The sequence below is a fragment of the Argentina silus genome (assembly GCF_951799395.1).
Source record: "Argentina silus genome assembly, chromosome: 4".
In the NCBI taxonomy this organism is placed as follows: Eukaryota; Metazoa; Chordata; class Actinopteri; order Argentiniformes; family Argentinidae; genus Argentina; species Argentina silus.
This window is the reverse complement of record NC_139658.1, coordinates 12449613-12471447: the sequence shown is the minus strand read 5'-3', so window position 1 is coordinate 12471447 and position 21835 is coordinate 12449613. Positions and strand designations below refer to the sequence as shown.

Sequence of the window (21835 nt, the reverse complement as noted above, 5' to 3'; positions counted from 1 at the left end):
CATGATTCACTACCTGCATCCATTTCCATTTTTATAAAGGATTTATCACTGGCAGTTACATTCCATAAGTTGCATAACAGAGAAATAGAAAATGTAAAGATAATAATAAATGTAAATCTAATATGGCAAATTACTCGATAAAATGTGTGGGGAGAGTATTTTGCATCTCTTCAGATCTTCACCAAAACTGTCCATGTGCTCCAATCAACTGCACTAAGATGCCCCTGCAATGTTCAATGCCAAAATAATTTCACACAACACTAAGACCTATTCTATCAAGTGACAGTCTTTGGCCAGAAAGGGACGTCAGGTCACATTAAACAGCCAACCCGATCCCGATAAAATCAGGAAGTATGGACAGTAGATCACAGCCCTACAGTATTCCAAAACAGATACAAGTAGTTCCGGTCAGTAGTGTTGGGGCTGTGTCTTGACTGTGACTCAGCATTTAGGTGAAGAAGTAGAGCTGCTCCTCTTTCTCCTTGTCTGTAATGTTATCCACCTGGCTGGTCTTCAGCTTGCGGGCAGGAGGCTCAGATCTGGCCATCAACTTCCTTCCCGTCTGAAATAGCAACATAACACAACTGTGTGCTTTCAGCAATAAAACACATTGAATAGTTCTGTTGTATATCATCCATTTTGATCATTTGTCATGTGTGTTATAACAGGCTTGTAGTGGCCCTGTGTCATGGGCGATTGGGGTGCCTCACCGTTTTCTTGATCTCGGCCTGGGCTCTCTCCAGGGCCCTCTTTAGCCTCTCTTCCTGGTGCTGCTTCTGCTGATGAATCTTCTCATCACGCAGCCTGAGAGAGAGAGAGAGAGAGGAGGGAGAAAGAGGTATAGCAGGAAAGAGGGATAAATTAGTCAAGTCCACCTAGAACTTAAACTAGCCAACCACTCAACCACTCTGTCAATGGTGTACTCCAGTCAAACTATCAACCAACCAGGAGCAGGACCTAAAGCATAGGGCCTAGAGATTTAAAACCAAGTCAAAATGACTGGCTGACTATGATGCTGTAGTCTCCTCTCCTAACCTGAGTGGAACGTAGCCCAAGTCAAACAACACTGCCTATTATGACAGACACCGTTCCAAACCTGAGTCTCCTCTCCTTCTCCTTGGCCTTCTCGGCCAGCAGCAGGTGCTCCTTGGGGATCATCTCCACGTGCTCCAGAAGCTCGCCCAGACGGCCCTCGATGGACGTCAGCATCTGCATGGTGCTCAGGTTGCCCTCGCTGTCACCCACGCAGCCCCGGTACACCTCCTCCACCTTCCGGCCTAGAGAGTCCAACAGGCCCTCCTACAGGGGGGAGAGAGGGAGAGAAGGATACACAGAGAGAAGGTAGAGGAAGAGGGAGAGAAAGAAAAGAGACAGATGAAGGGGGTGGAGAGAAATATGAGAGAGAGATGGTCAGACAAAGGAGTGGAGGGGAAAATGAGAGTGATAAGGTGAAGGAGAGCTCAATAAGCCAACATTTCTGATAGCTGAGGGATGACTATTGTCCCTACCTGGTCATCAGCCTTGTATTTGCCAAAGTTGAAGAGGCGTGCCATCAGCTCCAGCTCTGCAGCCCTTTCCCCCTCTCTCTGGATGGTATGGGTCATAATGTCTATTTGCTGGTTCAACTGCTCTGTATCCTGCTCCCTACAAAGAGACAGAGAGAGAGAGATGGCAATGTACAGAGTTTAAAAAAAACATTTAGATCATAAAACACAAGCAATATAGATTAAAACTATGTTAAATGTACACATTGAGCAGCAAGAACGGATTGGGGAAAAGAGGTGCAACTAGGGGTCAAACATTCACACACCCCGCACTTCATTTTCCATCATACTATTTAGCCTAGCTTTAAACTCATTTAAAGGGACGAGCTCCTGGAATTTCAGGACCTTTTGAAGCTCATTCCAAGTGGAAGGGGCAGAGAAGTGGAAAGCTTTTTCCCCTTAGCTTTGTACGGGTCTTAGGCACAGTCATGGAAGCACAGGCAATGGTTGTCACAAGTAAAATGTGAGCTGTCTCAGTATGGCCTTATAGATAAAAACATACCAATGAATGAATCTCTGAAGAGCTAAGGAAGGCCAGCCCACCCTCATATAGAGGGTAGAGTGATGAGTGATGGCTTTGGAGTTAGTAACCAACCTCAGCGCCCCGCGGTACAGTGTCCAGCAAACAATGCCACAGGGGCATACATGTACACCATATCACCATAATCAATTACAGGCTTCAAATTAAAAATATGACTTATTTCGATAATAAAAACCCAACTTTTTTACAAGACCTTAGATGTGGGGTTTAAAAGTGAGACACTCACCTATCAAGAAACCCAAGTACTTGTAAGTTGCTTAATTTGCTTGTCCTGCTTAGTGACTATACTTGAAAGGGACTGTGGTTTCGTTTTAGATTTCGTGAAGCCATCAACTTTTCAGCATTTAAACAACTTCAGCTGAGTAGAGTCTGAACAATGGTAAAGGCAGACTGCAGTGCTTCAAAGGCATTATTCAATGTTACTGCACAACAATAAATAACGTTGCAGTGAATGAAGCCTGTTTAATTTAATAGAATTGAGAGAGAGAGAGAGAGAGAGAGAGAGAAAGAGAGAAAGAGAGAGTTACTATGTTTATGTACTTCCTTAACACAGACTGCCATCTTTGTCCTAGTTTCATGTTTGACCCATGAACCCCTGACACCTGGCCTCTTACATCTTCTTGCGGACATGGTCCATGACCTGTCGGAACTCCTCCAGGGACTCCTCAGTCTCGCGGGAGTTCTGGATCAGAGACAGGTTCTGCTCCTCAAGCTCAGTTAGCAGGTCCAGCAGCTGCCTGGGCTCAGTGAAGTACAGCTCTGGATCCTGCAGCTGGCGATACACACAACACACATTTAACAGAAGGCTACTGTAGGTAGTACACTACTGTAGGTGACATACAGTAGATCTAGACATGGATGATGGAGCTAAGTATGTATCGTATCAATCAGATAAAAAGCTTTCATATTAAATTCAGCTAATGTAGCTATTATTTTGCGGTCATTCTCTTCCTTTACTGTTATTTAGTAGTTGCACACATAGCTAAACAGGTATTCTCATTATTGAAGCAATTATTGATAGTTTTATTCTGAAAACTAACCTCACATTCAGAGCTGTCCATGTCCATTCCTGGGCTCCTGAAATTACATGAACACACTTACAGTGCCCTGCGTAAGTAATCAGACAGTGAAGCATTTTTACTTCTTTTGGCTATACACTCCAAAATTTTGAATTTTAAATTAAACATTACTATTAGGTTAAAGTAGAGATTCTCAGCTTTTATTTGATGGTATTTGTCTACACTTTTTATGCATAGTCCCTCTATTTTAGGGTACCCAAAAGTAATGGGGCAATCAATTGGCTTGACAGATGTTTCTGGTAAGTCAGGTGTGTGCAGGCATAAGAGAGCTGTCAATGTGTCGTATTGATTCTAGGCTTTGGATTTGCTTTTGGAGTGTGCTATGGTGTCTGTCAACATGAGGACCAAAGAGGAGTCAATGAAAGTAAAGGAAGCCATTATTAGGCTGAAAAATCAGAAACATAGCCAAAACCTTATGCTTGCCAAAATCAACAGTTTGGAAGATCATTAAAAAGAAACAAAAGCAATGGTGAGCTCAAAAATCGCAAACGGGCTGGTAGGCCAACGAAGACTTCCACAGTGGATGACCAAAGATTGCTCACCATAATTAAGAAAACCCCCAAAACAACAGTCCCACAGATTAGGAACACTCTCCAGGAGGTAGGTGTGAATATGTCAGAGCCTACTGTTCGCAAACCACTAGTTATCCTCAAAAAAGGATGGTCAGTGTGTTTAGACATGTATAGCTGCCACTAGAACTTGCTAACTTGTCTTAATTAATGGGCTTGCTTCAGAAAGTCCAACTATTGTTATTACTCATACATATTATTATTATTGTTATTATTATTATTCCAATTTCTCCACCTGCTACTCGTCCTACAACTTTTAAGCTATTCACACCATTGCAACTTTAAAACATGCAGAGAGGTCTAACTCGTGTTGCTATGACTTTTGGTTTTGATACCGATTAAACTTTTTTAAACTTTACAAACTTGAAAGTGCACTTTTTAACCAAAAGATGACATTTTTGAACCACTGCCAATCTTGCACCTTTTAAGCTATTAACACAATTTCAACTGACACCACCCTCAACCACTTAACCAACTAACTCTACGACTCTCAACCACTCAACCCTCTACCCACTCCACTGAACTACCCCGGGCTTATCCTATCTATCTATCTATCTATCTATCTATCTATCTATCTATCTATCTATCTATCTATCTATGACCTTCTAACATATTATCTATCTAACCTCTCTCATCTATCCATCCTCTCTTTCATCTATCCATTCAATCAACCAACCACCCAACCTATCTCACCTTCTTTCAACTACCCAGACAATCTTATCAACCCTGATAAAAACGTTCTGATACCGATTAAACCTTTTAAACTATTACGCTTTTTATAACTCCAAAAACTCTCATCCAGTTAACCAACCAACTCTACCATTCTCAACCAATCAACCAACCAACTCTCTACCCACTCTACTGAACTATCCCTGGCTCATCCTATCTATCTATCTATCTATCTATCTATCTATCTATCTATCTATCTATCTATCTATCTATCTATCTATCTATAACCTTCTAACATGCTATCTATCTAACCTTCTATCTTTCCAACCTTTTATCTATCTAACCTTTTAACTACATAGCATCATCCTTTCTTCCTTTCACCAGTCACTACTGCTTCACTCAGTATAACCCATACTGATTAACCTCTTAATTGTTTTGGGTATGTAATGGTTCAATCAGTATCTGTAATACTGAATGCTTATAAGCGCTAATAATGTTGATAATACTAATCATTTAAGCATTTGATGATGTAAGCATTAAACATATAATGGATGTTTGTCTGTAATGACTGGTGACCCTTGAGTCACCCTTTGCTTATGATTTGCTCATGACTTCAGTAGAAATAATGGAACTAACAGAAGTAGGAGTGTATATTTACAACCTGGAACTAATAGAAGTAGAAGTGTATATTTACAAACTGGAACTAACAGAAGTAGGAGTGTATATTTACAAACTGTCTTAAATAACTACTAACGAGGGTTGCAGCTGACAAGGCACATATAAATTGTAACAAGACCTAACTGATTCTAACAGATGAGGATGTATGAAACTTGTCACAAGACCTCATTGTTTGAAATCACTCCATGGCTTTAAGGCTGAATAGCAGATAATAACGTGTGAAAACCCGCCCTGGAGAAAGGGGGGTTTTGAATGTATGAATGTGGATTGTAACTTTGTTCTGGGCACTCTGTTTGCTGCAGACAGACTGCCATGCTTGCAATCATTAAAAGAAGTTAAATAGAACATACTATATTGTGTACATGCCTAATTGTGCAGAAGCTCACCAAATACTAAAGTGGTAAACCCTAGATTTCCACGACAGGTAAAAGGCTAACTTTTATCTTCTGGGAATCTTAGTTTTATCAAATGAAAGCTGAAAATCTCTACTTTAACCCCATAGTAGTTGTTTGATTTCAACTCCAAACTGTTGGAGTATAGAGCTAAAAGAAGACAACATGCTTCCTCTTTCCACTACTTATGGAGGCCACTGTAGTACTGATACTCAGCCCAGGGCCAGGGGAAAGTCACCAAGTCACCAAGTGTCTGTGCGTGTGCATGTACAATAGATTGGAATGTACAATAGTTGGAATATTCATGCATGTGGCCCCATCCCACTTAACTATGACCTTCAGGGTGTCATTCTAATACAACAGGAATGATCATTGTAAAGGTTAGTTTGTACAATACCTATTTAGTGATGACACAGTATGATGGTATGGTATGAATCAGGAATCAGGAATGCCTTATACACACAATGGTACACCAGTACTACAGTAAGTATGTGACATGTTCTGTCAACTTCATGTCACCATGTCTGAGTGCGTAGGCCAAAAGATAAGGCCTGTTGGACCTGAACAGGTAATTGGAACAATTAGCTAGAGGTTAGAGAGGCCGGCCAGCAATCGGTAGGTCGCTGGTTTCATCCCCACCCCAGGAGGGAGCTGGATGTGACAACAACGGCAGTGGCAGCGGCAGAAATCTAATAGTGAACCTGCACAGAGGTTTGAGATCATTGAGATAGTGTGAGTGCACGTGTGTTGTCTTGGGGGGGTGTGTGCAATTACCACAAGCAATGTAACTGCTGACGGCAGCAGCAGAATGTTTTCTGAAGTGTACAGAAACATCTTGTCTGTTCCAACAGTTGATTCGATGTATGGCTAATAAAACAGTGTTTGTTTGTTTTAACTTAGACATGTTATATTCCAAGTGTTCAATCAGTTGTGGGTTTTGAAAGTTGAGCACATACTGTACATCTGATGTTAGCATCGAAGTGACTGAATGATGGTTCTTGCCATACAGATGCGCCATTTACGAAATTACACTGACTGGCCCAATTTTGAAAAAACTATGATGAAAGATGCGTCTTGCCGTAAAGATTACTTAGGTGATGCCAATTCATCATTAAAAACATAGGTACAGAAGCAGCGTGCCTTGCTTTTTTGTAGGCAAATGAACATTTGATGGACACGGCCCATAATGCAGTAGGCCTATAGCCTAAGGGGCCGTCTCCAACAAACACGTTTTTGCGTGTAGTGCTTATTTGATCCGTTTATCAGTCAAATCCTTAGTGGTCAGCTTCTTACAGCTTTGCGTTGATTTCTTAAAATATTACTCCCAAATTCATAACCCTATATTACAACTGCATTAGCCTACCCTCCACTTTCCACCCTATTATGACGTTTTTAATGAATTGGTGTTACCTCAAAACTCCTAATCGATCTCTATGGCAAGACTTCATCTTTCATCTTAGTTCTATCAACCAACTCTACCACTCTCAAAAACTCAACCAACCAATTCTCTACCCACTCCACTGAATTACCCCTGGCTCATCCTCTCTATCGAAACATCTTTAAACCTTTTCCACTACCAAAATAAAGCTGCTAGCTCACAAAGTTTCTTCTGGAACTTATTTTTCAAGTTGATGATTGTAACTGCTGACGGCAGCAGCAGAATGTTTTCTGAAGTGTACAGAAACATCTTGTCTGCTCGAGTGCAAGCAAATGCCTCCAAATTCATTGGATGGTACTACATCATACAGTAAAACAATGACCTAAAACATACTGCCATAACAACTAGGGAGTTTTTCAGGGTCAAAAAGTGGGAAGGTCTTAACTGGTCAAGTCAATGTTCAGATTTAAATCCAATTTAACATGCATTTCATTGCTTGATGATAAGATTTTTGTCACAGCCTCTACTTCCATCTAGCCTCTACTTCCTCTCCTGCTCTCGCTCTGTCTCTCTCTCTCTCTCTCTGATTACAGGAGTGGAGTCAGATGTGCGGGAGTCAGGCTAACCAACTGCTTGTCATCATCTCATCATTAGTCCTGCCATAAAGACCCGGTCCAGACTTCACCACTCTGCCAGATCATAGCTTCAGTTTTATTGTTAAGTCGCTCTTCCAGCTTTTGCACTATACTGTCCCATCAGTATCTCCTTGTGAATTAATTCCTGTTTACTTGTGCCTGCAGTACCCCAGCATGACTCCTGCCTCTGACTCCAGCCTCCTGTTTCCTGCCTGCCTTGTTCTTCGCCTTCCGGGCTCTTGTCCTGGAACCCCCTCTGCTTGTCTTGGAGCTCCCCCCTCGGTTGGTTCCTCACCCAGGCCCTGTCACCTCTGTACTGCCCGTATCAGAACTCTGCTCAGGCCCTCTCTGCCTTGGTCCCCTAATCCTCTCCCTAGCTCTACCTTGCTTCGACAATAAATACACCCATCTTTTGGGTTTTACCATCATCTGGCTATTTCTCTGTGTTCTGCATTTGGGTTCAATAGCCTGACAATTTTAGGAAAAAAGACCTCAAAACAAACAAAGATGGCTGCTGTACAGGCCTGGAAGAGCATCACCAGAGAATATACCTGGCGTCTGGTGGGATTAATAGGTCACAGACTTCATCCAGTTATTGCATGCAAAGGATTGTCCACCAAATACTAAACATGAGTGCTTAATTTGGACATTTGATAAATCTGTCCCATTACTTTTGGGTACCCTTAAATATGGGGACTATGCATAAAAAGTGGTGTAATTTCTGAATGGTGAAACCAATATGTATACAAATACCATCAAATAAAGAGAATAGTAATAACCCCATAGTAATTGTTTGATTTCAATGTTTGGGGTGCAGAGCCGAATGAAAAAACATGCTTCACTGTCCCATTACTTACGCAGGGCACTGTATATTGCACAAAATGTTCGTATTCAACAACATTTCTCCCTGCCTATGCATGACTCCATATACAGTAGATATCCCTGACATGCAGGAGCACTTTTGTACTTACGATTTGCCACTGGAGGTTGTCGGCTTCTCGCTCGCTTTGGACGAGGCCCTGCCAACTCTCAGAGGGAGCAGCTCTCTGCCCACAATAGACTTCCTGCTTTCCGCACCTGTGTGTGTGGTACCATTTGTTTCACATAGAAGGCAACCAGATACAATACAGACTATTGCAACTATTATCATAATGCAATAACACATGAAAACACACAAGTAGGAACATACTACGTCTGTCAGAATGGCCTGTCTTCTTGTCCTTGTCCTTCTCTTTGTCTTTGGACATGTCCTTGGTCTTGATGGCAGACTGGGGCTTGGGGGACTTGGTCTTGGCCTTCTGTTTCTCCTGCCACTCTGGAGGGGACAGCTTGAACAGGAACTTCTCATACAGAGTGTACTCCTTCAGAATGTCCTCAAACTTGGAGATCTCACTATAGGAATACATACATGTCATTCATACTGACATTTCATATCTGCACTTATACTGTATTACTCATGAAGTACACATGAGTTGATTGACAATCCTAGCTGTTACTCATGACCTTCTGCTACCTTTTGATGGTCACCATCTTGGTTGTGATCCTCTTGATCTCAGCCACTTTCTCCAGCTTCACCTTGGTCTCCTGCTCAGCACTGTAAAGAAAAGGACATGCCATTAATTCATGAAGGATATTACTGTAGCACTCTATGAATGGTGGAAAGTCTATGGATGGCATCTTAAAGGGGCAGTGCAAAAACCCTTAAACAATCTTGTGTCGTCTTATTGTTCAATCCATCTAACTACAGTTTTCCCACTCATTTGGGATTGAGGTGCAAATAATGGGAATGTAGATTGGAATATAAACTGATCGAGTCAATATGGCAAAGCTTGACAAGTATGTTGTGTGAAGGTTACACATTGGTTACATTTTGATGGCCTCGACAGAGTTCTTGTCGTTCTCCTTGAGGAACTCATCAAACATGATGGCATCTTCCATCAGGAACTTCTCCGCCTGCCACAATTTCCTCTCCTCCGCGGCCGCCACCTCCTCCAGCGTCTCTATCTCCCCACGCTTCACTACCACAGAGTACTGAGAGGGACAGATGGGGGGTGGGGGGGGGTGAACGTTTTTTAATATCAGTTAAAGTAGGTAGTGCCCAAGTAACAGTATCTTCAATACTGCACGGGGGAGACCTAGAATTATCCTGTATGCAAAGAGTACCCTCTGGACTATCAGTAGTGTATTGGTAACACAAGGATAAGCCAGTGTGAAAATGTCAATTGTTTCTATATTTGGGTATTGTCACCCTTTCAGCCAATGTTTGTGAACTCAGAGTGATTCTCCCAAGTGTTCAGTATTTTCACATATAGTCCTCTTTAAAAGAACTGAACTCAGTCCTCTTTAAGTGAACCAAAAGGTGAGAACAAAATACAAGAAAATATTGCCTGCACAGGGCATCCTCACTAGAGGGAACCAATAAAGACAATGAATACAGGAAAAATAAACATCACACATTCAACCCTACAATACTGATCATATATCAATAAATCTTTTCATCGTTACTGTTACGGTCCCTCTCCCTAACCAACCCTCTGGCACCACCTTGAGGCCACGGCGATCATCACTGGAGCGCCCAGCCCCCAGTCAGCAGCGCACCTGTTCACTATCGGACCAGAGGATCCACCCCTGCGAATACTTCTCTCAACATCTGTCCCCGGCGGAGAGGAATTATGATGTGGGTAACCGGGAGCTGCTGGCAGTGTATGCGGCCTTGGTGGAGTGGAGACACTGGCTCGAGGGGTCCCACCAGCCGTTTTTGGTTTGGTCCGACCACAAGAACCTGACGTGCATTCGGTCGGCCAAGAGACTCAACTCGCCAGGCACGCTGGACCCTCTTCTTCACACGGTTCAAGTTCACCATCTCCTACAAACCAGGCTCCACTAACACCAAGGCCGATGCACTCTCCCGCCTGGCCCCGGAGGAGGTGGCACCATCCTTCCCCTCTCCCGAGTGGTTGGCCTCGTCACATGGGCCATCGACTCTGTGGTCAGGGCTGCCCAACGCAATCACCCAAGCACAGGAGGCGGACCCCCCCGGACATGTCTTCATTCCCCCGTCAACCCGATCCCGAGTCCTGGAGTGGGGTCACACAAGCAAATTCGCCTGCCACCCGGGAGTGGACCGGGCTCTCTCATTTATCCGCCAGCAATTCTGGTGGCCCGCCATGGAGGCGGACACCAGGGAGTACGTTTCCGCCTGCACCATCTGCGCCCGGAGTAAGGCCTCTCACCAGCCCCCTGCCGGACTACTGCAACCCCTTCCCATCCCTAGCTCATATCGTTTTGGACTTTGTCACCGGCCTACCCGCATCCCAGGGAAATACGGTAGTGCTCACCATATTGGACCGGTTTTCGAAGGCCGTCCACTTCATCACCCTCCCTAAGTTCCCCTCCTCCGCAGAAACCGCCAATCTCCTAGTGCTCCATGTTGTCCGTCTCCACGGTATTCCCCTGGACATCGTGTCTGACCGTGGTCCCCAGTTTACCTCCTGGGTGTGGCAGGCATTAAGGGCATTGGGGATTGCTGTCCTCTCCACGAGCCCTAACCACTGGGGTCCCCCAGGGCTCTGTTCTTGGGCCTTTACTGTTCTCTCTCTATACCAAATCTCTCAGCTCTGTAATTTCTTCACATGGTTTCTCCTACCACACCTACGCAGATGACACTCAACTTTTTCTCTCTTTCCCCATTTCTGACTCACAGGTGGCAACACGTGTCTCGGCATGTCTTGCTGACATTTCTGCTTGGATGTCAGCCCACCACCTCAAGCTCAACCTTGACAAGACTGAGCTCCTCTTCCTCCCAGGGAAAGCCTGCCCTCTCCAAGACTTCTTCATCACAGTAGAGAACTTTGACCTCCTCCCATACAGCCAAGAACCTTGGGGTGATCCTTGACAACAGCTTATCATGTGTGGCGAACATCACAACGACAGCACGCTCCTGTAGATTCTTCCTCTACAACATCAGAAGGATATGCCTATTCCTCACCAGAGAAGCAGCACAACATTTGGTCCAAACACTTGTAATCTCTCGCCTTGAATACTGCAACGCATTCTTGGCCGGACTATCCGCCTCCGCCATCAGACCTCTGTAGTCTGGTGTTCAATCTCCCCAAATTCTCCCATGTCACGCCTCTCCTCTGATAGCCCCTCCTCTGTTACGGTCCTCATTTCCTCATTACTGGAAGCTCTGGAAGATCTCTCGATTCAAGAGAGAATATCCTGGACTCATTCCAGCATCCATAAAAAAATAAAATAAACCCCTCTCTTATATGAACCGTTATAGCTTTCTATCTTACCTCCAGCAGAAACATCTGTCGTTTCTTGGTGATAAACTCATTCATGCTCTCTTTGTCAATATTACGATCTGAGGAGAAATGATGTGATTGGTTATACAGTACATGGGCCTCGGATTAAAATATTATATAGATGTTTTAAACTAGCAATGTACATTATGCATGCTGACATCAGATGGGCCTCAGGTCTAAATGTCTACAGTACGTATCAATATGAACAGTATTCTCTTCTTTCCTCCACCTTTGATCATGGCCACCTTCCAGGGAGGGTTTTTTTGGACCTGGGCCAGGATGCTGCCCTCTGCCCCTGGCCTGGGTGACTTCTCGTCCTCCTCCAGCCCCTTTCTCAGCTCTTTACGCAGGTCTGCCTGCTGGGCCTTCACACGCCCAGCATAGGTGACCTTCTCATGGACCCGCAGGCCCAGCTGACTCTGCAGCTCCTGGGTAAGAAGACACACTTTAGATGTGGTTACATTTGACCATCAGCTGGTGTTGCTGTAAACTTGAAGGAGAATGTGCATAAGGTTTATATGATGAATCATACTCCATGTTTATAATGATAATACTGGTGCAATTATATTGATTTAAACACACACACACACACACACACACACACACACACACACACACACACACACACACCATTTTCCTGCGCTCCTTCTCCTTATTCCTTAACAGGAAGATGTTGTTGTCGTCAGGCAGTTTAAATGGGTTCACCCCAGGTTTCCGTATGCCTATATCTGCACACATACATAGGAATTAAGAAGGGAGCATAGTGTTGATGAAAAAATGAATATCCCATTTGAACAGTTGTGTTGTTCAGTCTTACCTGCTGATATAGGCTTAAGTGATTTGGTGGCACTCGCCGGTTGAACACCAAGCAGAGAACCCGACAGCACATTTGGTCCCCCTGTTGAATAGAATCACAAAGATTTACGAGAATACAAAAACGTATGTCCAGTAACAATGTGTATTACCCATAGTTGGCCAATACAATCAAGAATGTATGGTACATGTATGGTATTCTTACTGTGCACTGAAGATGCTGGTGATAACATCCCTCGATATAAGATAGAATGATTCACAGGTTACCAAATCAATTATGATGGAAATTGTTGAACACCATAGGTCTGAAATAGGATAATTCAATGATAATAGATTTCCTTCCAATACATGCAAAGTACTGTATCAAGAGAATGTTACAAAGTACAAATGTGAGAGTGAAATACCGTTAAATTGATTGAATTGATTTATTCCCGTCAGTGTTTTCTGCTGAAACACTTTGTCATGTGAGCCTCTTGAGAGAGTTCTACCCTTTTACTTTGGAACTCGACCGCATTACGTATTCTGAGTTTGCGTTCTGTTACCGTGGTAACATCATTGTTCAAAGGCTTCTCTATATTGTCACCTGTGGATGGCGCCAAAGCCTTGGTTGGCACCATTTCCGAGCATAAATTTCAAACAGTTGTGTAACATGAGACAAACTTATACTGTTGCACCAAATACTTTTTCCCTGTTTTTTGGGGGTGGGTTGAGATTTTCAAGTAAGAAAAAGCTCTGAAGGAACTGAATGATTAACCTATTTTGGGTATGCTGTTTTAAAGCATTTATTGACCTGTAGAAGGTATGTCATCACCAATACAATGTGCTTGTAGGCTTATGCAACATTCACACATACATAACCAACCTAGACAACACAATGTTGTGGAGAATATTGTGCATTTTCTTATATGCGGTGGGCTTTTGGGACAAAGATTTCTCAAGCCACAGGTCACTGCCAGTTGAACCATTGCCTCATTCACCCTCCACCGTATTTGAGCAATCCCCTTTTTACCTCATCCCATTGACCCCAGTGTACTGAGATATCCTGGCAGACTATGATGGCATCGTAGTGAAGTTCACAAGGTTGTTTCAGAAGGATGTGATGAGAGATGATTATGATCCATTAGATTTACCTATATCCTATTCTCCAATTGTAAAAAATAAATTAAAACACTTCTACTGTGTGTTCAAATTGGTTCATGGTTCATTAGCAGGTATAGATCCAGCAATTATGAAGCCAAATGAGTTGTTTGGAGAAAATAGTCTTCAGAAAATGTAACAGGTTTGTAGTGGCCTGATTTCTCTGATTTCTCTGAACACAGTGGTGTTAACATCATTGCAAAATGTCCCTTAAGGACTGGAATTGTGCCACACTTGTTTCTCCTGTCAAAAGTATCCACCAACAATCAGTCAGTCTATACTCTCCATAGCACGTGTCACACACACGCACACACACGCACGCACACACACACACACACACACACACACACACACACACACACACACACACACACACACACACACACACACACACACACATATTATGAGAATAACATCCTTAATGGGGTTATTATGAGGATCTTATCAGGTTGTAAAGAAGTATAAAAGTAATATTATTAACTGTTACCTATCATCTCTTTATGGTGGATCACATATCTGTATGTGTATTGATGCAGCACACAGCACCAGTAATCTGCAATAGTTGTTGATTGTGTAACTGGGATTGTGACAGTGTTTTAGCATAGCCATTTCATTAGATTTTAATGTAATTGAGCCTTTTTAATAAAACCAAGTAGGTCAATTAATATTTTGTTTGCATACCTGCTACATACCTGATTACATACCTGATTGCATACCTGCTACTGTATATAACACTATGTACACTAAGTAGTACTAACAATAGGGAGAAGGTTGCAAAATAGAAAGTGTTTTGCAGGGATGGGACCACTTATCATAGATATATTTGTATAGGGAGATAGCCCTGTAGGTGTAGAGGGTTAGGGTTAGGGTTATACATTAGGCCAAGAGAATGGACTTGGATCTCATTTTATATTAGGGGGTGTGCCCAATACCTGTGTATGAACATGGGCTTGAACTACCTTTGCAGGGTTGGAGCACATTATTTAAAACTGTTAAACCTGTTTGAGGTGTACAGAATGACATAACATTTGCAAACAAGTTCATTTAGTCACCTGCAGACATCCCTCTCTAGAGCAACTTACAAGGCCGTCAATTCACAAGGGCTCTGGACAACAGCGTCAAGGCAGCGTCGTAACTAAAGGATTCAGATGTGTTATCTGCTAAATGCAAATTTGTTTGCACATGTTACGGAAGGACAATTCAATGAACACTAGTAAGGTGTCTTTTAATAACAGCCCCAAGTACCACAATCAATACAGGATATAAACTGAAATTAAATGATGAAAACATTGGATAGAAAACAATGGGCGTTTTTCATTGTTCATGAGCACAATCTTAATGACTCTCTTGATTGAGCGTAGTCTTGTGCAAAATCTGTGGTTCACCAACACTTTCTGTGCTGTGACCCACCTAAAGTGTTTGCCGTTATCTGGTGACCCGTTAAATAAACCAAATGAATGTTGTTACTAGCCACGGCTTTGTCTCTGTCCCTGGGTCCCCAACCCAAAAGGAATCATCCATGATGACTCGCCTGTGGGGGTCCCAATTTACCATTGGGAAAACACTGTCAGAAGTTGACCCTATTCCACCACTCTGGTCATTAGGCCAGCGGCAAGCATTTGGTCTAGAGATGTGTGTAACAACCGCAAGACAAGACTGTGAACTTGGGACTGCCTAGTCAATGAATGACATGATGAATGATGCGTGCATCTTATCTTACTATATGAATATTATTGTAATATATAGTTATATGAATGTCGAACTATACTGCAGATTACAATTTCCTAGATATGTGATATTTGCATCATACAGTACATGTCATTGTACATTTGAAATAGTGTAATTAGTAAGCTTCATCTGTAGTCTAATTAGTGTGTCAGTATATCTTGGACAAAATGTCAAAACAAACCAGTTTTTCTACATTTTGTGACCATTCGTAATTATCAGTAATGCATGTCATTGCAACGTACTCTGTATGCCAATACATATGAACACATACGTTTCGATGAACATCAACGCACTGGTAACACTTATTCTCTCTCCTTAGGCCTGCCATCCCTGGGCAAACTGTCAACTTTAATATTTAAACCTACATTCTCTGGCTCCAAATATGAGCGCCCATCCCTCGAGGGTGAGAGAGAGGAGAAGTAGGCCAAAGGCAAGCGACTAATCCACGACTCTCTGGTCCCACAGTATATATCCCTTTGGTCTAATCTGTCTGTGAGACTGTGGTCGGGACGATCACAAACGGTCTCCCAGCTGTTTGATCTGTGGATTAGAGGGTCAGGACAGGTCATTCATGCCTGCTGTTCGCCTTCCAGACAGGTTTTATATGTTGTACAACATTGTATTAACTTAATGGATTCTCAATAGACCCCATACTGACAGTGGTCGGTTCCTATACTGTATACTTCAGTGGAGCTGATGTGGGTGAGAGAGTGTGTTACTGTTGAAAGGATGCCAAAGTGCCTGAGGTGTTTGAATACAGAGCAGATATATACAGTATACACTGTATAGTCATTAAGTGCTATAATTCATTTTGTGGTGTGGCGAGTGTTATTTTATATCCCATCAGAGAACAATATTGAAGTAGATGCCATTCATGTTACAGTATCATGACAGATATTTCACTTTGAGACACTGCATTTTATCTAAAACCAGAATAATCAACACCCAAAAAAAGCTACATGTAATTTTCTCGACGCCCAAAACAATCTATTTTCTCCTTGAGGCGTTGTGGAGTTGTGGGGTGAAAAAAAAAACTCTGCCACCTAGTCCCAACCAATTATGCGGATACACTTAATTGCTGCTGGTTTCCCAGAATAACTCCTGTGTCATGTGTTTCTCTCAGGATGCTGGACTGACTAAACAAGCACGGTACATTCAAGAGCATTCTCATGGTTTTTAAACACTTCCTGTTGGACGATGCTTGGCTGCACTGGCCTGCCCACATTCTTCCTGTGAGTGTTCCTCACTTTGTAACGACATGAGACATGTTTTGGGGATGGGTGTTGTGTGATGGTTTCTGTTCATTGGTCCATTTGAGGTTGTTGACCTTTGGTTACTTATATGTTATTCCTTTATTTTTTTTCCCTTGATAAATATTTAATATGACTGGTGAATTGGCACTTGATAGAATGCATTAGGTGTTGATACATGCATTATTTTTCTCAGTTTCTATTACAGGGGTATCAACTCAATTTCTGGAGGGCTGGACGTGTGTGGCAAAAAATTAATGAATGCCTGATTTACATCTGGGAAAAAGTGGTAACATTGACTTTGTAAACGATGCATATAATTTCCAGTTGATGTTCTTGTGCATATTGTATGGACAGAGGATTTAACATAGTAATAACATTACTAAATTACATTGTAATAATAAATGTGAAATGCCAATAGAAAACGTAAGCGACCTCAAATTCCAGTCTTATAACAAACTGAGAGAACTGTGTGAAAGATTAATTGGAATTCTTCATCAAAACAAAACAGAAGCTTCATTTGAATTAAATCAAATAGACTATGTTTGGGATATTTTACATATAGTGTATAAAGGCTTTTGCTTATCCTCATGCAAATACAATCTGGCTACCCCTTTTTACTGGAATAGTGTCAATATCCTTCCCATAGATAAGGAGAGGAAAACTTGGAAATGGCTCTCTTCCTTTACTAAACATCCCACAAGTAGCAGCACACATCCTGATTGACACACACAGAGACCAGCCTCAATGCGCCACTGGCCAATGGCGTCGCAGAGCAAGGACGAGCCTTCAGATCCAACCTCTTATTTTCACTCATATAACACACACACCAGTAGTCATGTGATGGTAATATAGTACAACTCCTCTGCCTCGCTGCTAGTCAGTCCGATCCGCGTTGCATGGCGAGTCTCAAGGGCAAACCATGCATTAGAAATCGATTTCCCATCGAATGCAAAGGAAAAGTAAATACATTGGAATACATTGGGATTGTAAATTGCTTGACTGAATAAGGTAAGATCAGCGATGGAGTTTTTTCCTGGATCTTTTCCTATTGAATGAGTCGTGCATTAAGGTCTTGGGCGTGCGTTTTCCTTCAGTACCATATGCTGCAGCACGCTGCGCTCTGGACGAAAACATGTTTACGTTGTAGCAGAGAAGCCGCGCTTACTCATGCGTCCTATAGCCACGGGGATGGGCAGACCATTCGGTTCTATAGCTTCAAAACCAGCATCATTCTGTATAATGTAATGAATTGAAAGTCAGTGAGGGGAAACATGAATGAGAATATGACAAGATGTACCGTATATGTATTGGCATAGATTTGCAATTGATTGGCCCTCTACTTTCCCATAAATATGTTTTTAAATGTGTTATAAACGATTCGTATGTATTGGGTTGTAATTATAGCCAACAGTCAAGTGTTTATCATGCAGGCCTGGTACGCATGGGTTCGTTATTGATAGAGATCATAAAAGCATTGATTTGATATGGCTTGATGAACATGTGTCTGGGTGAAAAAGATACACACTTGTGCAGAACTAATGAATAGAGAAATTATGCGCTGGATTTGCTGTGATAATCGCGCGTCTTTCCACTTAAAGTAAATCCCACTGATTGCAGTTGATTTATTGCATTTAGAGTGGTCTGTAAAGAGCGCGCAGGTGATTTATGCACTATTAGGGCCGCTCATTGCTCAGGCCTGCCCCACGCGGTGTTTTATGTTAATAATGTTGACAGTCCCTTTGGCGGGTTACTGTCGGTCACTCAGCCAAGAGGGGCCTCACGAAGGGGACGTTCAAACAACCATGACCGGGCTCCGTTTTAGCCTGGAAAATAGCCTTCAGGATTTATGACCGAAAGGGCTTTTATGCTGTTAAAAGGTTGAATTCACCATATCAATGGAAATAGCATTTAGGCGCACACTTTTCATTATGGATTTGAATGGAATAAAGTAATTGCCTAATATAACGCTGTCCATCGTGAATGTAATTCTTCCAAACTCCGTTAAACATTAGGTTTCTCATGCGTAATTCATTTAGCAACAGTTCATCGAGTGCATCAAAAGACGCACGAATCAATTTGTAGTCTAGTAGTCAAATGTTAAATGTGAGGCACAGAATTGTCGTTTGGCACGAATCATTTCCATTGCGTGATGTCATTAAGTTATTTTTTATTATGTTGACTCTTTGAAATACAAGTATAGGAATGGGAGAGAGGCGTTCGCTCTTGAGAACCGTTTCATCCACCTCGCACGCCAACCGCGTGTACTTGAAATGCAAACGCGCAGTATTCCATATTTTACATACGTAGGCTACGATATGAGTCACTGAACAACATTTGGCTCACGGAGGTTAAAAGGTAGTTTAATTTAAATCAGTTGCATTTCTTTTTTCCTCCCAATTTGAATACATGATAATCTGTTGAGTAGATCCGTCTTTTGTTTTCAGTGTCTATTGTGTGTATTAAATAATGTACATTATTTTATGAATGTATAGAAATGTTTCAAAAATGTAACTTATTTTTCTCTCTCCCTCAAATTCGTCCCTGTTTAGGGTATTCTGCCTGGAAACCTTGGATCTTAAGACCTTTTCATTTCAACCCAAGCTTTAATTATTTTTCTTTTTTCGTGAGAGGAACAACAGGTGTTTCAGTATCTCTCTTATGTAAAGAGAGCAACCTTGCTGGTGACCCCTCAGTGGGTTTATTTGGTCCTACTTTCCCAGCAAGAAGAGGAATAACCCTAACAAACTAGTTTAGAAACACAACCATCTCAACACAAGGGGGACACAACATTTGGCCCTAGCCAGGGATGGTGGATAACTTCCTTTTAAGCGAGGAGACTTTCCTGCCTTATAGTGGCTCCCCGCCAGCCTACCACATCTTGGAAATGGTGACTGACGCGGGGACCTACCAGGTGATGCCCTCGCCCTTCTCTGAGGACGACCTGAGTGAGTCGTCTAGTCCCCGCTCCTGCTCCAGCCCGGACTCCCAGGTGCTCAGCTCCAGCTATGGCAGCAGCTCCAGTGCCGAGAGCCAGGACAGCATCCTTGACTTCCTGCTATCCCAGACCTCCCTGGGTAGGGCTGGGGGCGCGGGCGGGGTAGTCGTCCCCATGTCGCTGCCCACTTTCCTCTGGGACTCACGGAGGGACGCTCCCTCACACCCGGAACCCGTGAAGGAAGAGAGGTTGGACTTCCCGGTCTGGTCCTCTGTGGACATGGAGGAGCCACCTGGAGGGAGCTTCCAGCCCACTCTGGAGGAGATTGAGGAGTTCCTGGAGGAGAACATGGAGGTGGTGTCGTCCATGAAGCAGGAGGCCAAGGAGGGGGGGCTGGGACTAGGCTTGGGGCTGGAGGAGATTCTGGGGTTGGGGGTGGGTCTGGAGCTATGCAGAGAGGCCTCCCCAGGGCCAGGGCTGGAGCCTGAGACCAAGCATTCAGACCAAACCGTGCCCACTACGAATGGAGCCACTACTACTACCACAACCCACACCAACACTGAGACCAAAAGCACACTGGCCACCCCCAAACAGGAATCAAACACAGGCCCACACAATGGGGCCAAGAAGGGCTTATCCAACAAGGCTGTATCAGCGGAGAGTGGTGCTAATGGTGGCAGCGGTGGGATGCCGGTCATCCTCCAGATCCAGCCCATTCAGATCAAACAGGAGCCCACTGCAGTGGCACCACCACCTCCCCCGGTGGCTCCGCCTCCTCAGCCGGCATCGGACATCAAAATTGCCCAGCTGCTGGTCAACATCCAGGGCCAGACCTTTGCCCTTGTGCCCCAGCTCCTGCCCTCCACCAGCCTCAACGTCTCCTCCAAGTTTGTGCGCATCGCACCGGTGCCCATCGCAGCCAAGCCCCTGGGCCTCGGGGAGGGGTTGATCGGGGGCCAGGGCACGGGGGTCCTGGTTGGGGGTCAGAAGTTCCAGAAGAACCCAGTGGCTGACCTTATCAAAATGCACAAATGCACTTTCCCCGGTTGCACCAAGATGTACACCAAGAGCAGCCACTTGAAGGCCCACCTCAGGAGACACACTGGGGAGAAACCCTTTGCCTGCACCTGGCCTGGCTGTGGATGGAGGTTAGTGTCTGCTATATTGATGATGATGATGAGAACGATGATGATAATCATTATATGTTGATGACTTGATTGTATCTGTGGTGTCATCCAGACATTCAACATCGGACACATTTGACAGCATCAAATCCACCGATGAGTTTCACAAAGAATGTGATGATCATTATCTGAATTGCAGCAGTGATCACTCATTTTGACATTTACATTTTTGACATTCAGCAGACGTATCCAAAGCGACTTACAACAAGTACACACAGGTCACACACACACACACACACACACACACACACACACACACACACCCACGTCATTAGAATTATATGCAACAGGTGTTGGGAGGCTTTGAAGTTTAAGTGTTTATGATCTTGATGGATGAAAGCAACAAAAGTGAAGTAATGGCTATGACCTGTTATATAAACCATTGAAGGTTTGTGTATTTCAGAGATCAAGCAGTTAGCACAAGCCTTTACAGGCGTGTGTGTGATATGGAGTGGTTTATCTCCAATTTGTTACCGTAGCCTTGTTGAAAGCAGGGGTAATTATATGTTAATGGACCAATTTTACACCCATGGTGCCACGTCCCTCAATGGAACGACACCTTGCACATACTGTGATTGGCAGCTTGAATTAACCTGCCTCTTATGAGGTCATCCATTAGCACCAATTCACTGTGGATCTGACCTGTAGATACTATCACTTATAAGCTCGCAAGCTCCGTCTCTCATAGCACCAAGCTAGCAGATGAAGCTCTGCAGATCCCACTGCTCAACATGAAACTGAATAGCTTGTTTCATTATAGCCATCACTCAAAACGCTATTCAAGTACTACAGTACCAGCGCCATTCAGTTGTTAATGTAGCAGTGCTCTGAATGGTAGCTTAGATGGTTTTGAATGTGATCGTAGGCCTTTACAAATAAATAAAGTAAAGGGGCCACATTTGACTTCCTAGTCTCTCAAGGGATTAGTGGTAGAAAATAGATATTGAGAAAAAAAGTTTAAAAAAAATACATTTAAAAAAGGTTTCCCTTTTT

At 43.3% G+C, this 21835-nt stretch overlaps 2 protein-coding genes across 2 annotated transcripts in view; one reads left to right on the top strand and one right to left on the bottom strand.

The window, feature by feature from the left end:
• Window positions 1-145: 145 nt before the first annotated feature.
• Window positions 146-12838, bottom strand: cfap100 (cilia and flagella associated protein 100; the record flags this gene model as incomplete). The annotated part of the gene is made up of 15 exons (XM_083667704.1): window positions 146-562; window positions 711-804; window positions 1097-1299; window positions 1509-1644; window positions 2700-2857; window positions 3126-3162; window positions 8457-8562; window positions 8678-8877; window positions 8999-9079; window positions 9353-9516; window positions 11784-11851; window positions 12022-12220; window positions 12423-12520; window positions 12610-12690; window positions 12811-12838. The coding sequence occupies 15 exons, from the start codon at window positions 12836-12838 to the stop codon at window positions 449-451; spliced, it is 1767 nt and encodes a 588-aa protein (XP_083523830.1). The 3' UTR covers window positions 146-448.
• A 6632-nt stretch (window positions 12839-19470) lies between these two features.
• Window positions 19471-21835, top strand: part of klf15 (Kruppel like factor 15) — a gene marked incomplete at its 3' end in the record, with an annotated part of 6450 nt that continues 4085 nt past the window's right edge. The window contains exon 1 of the mRNA XM_083667591.1: window positions 19471-20806. Coding sequence (XP_083523717.1) covers window positions 19530-20806 — 1277 coding nt within the window. The 5' untranslated portion in view covers window positions 19471-19529. The remainder of the gene's footprint in view (window positions 20807-21835) is intronic.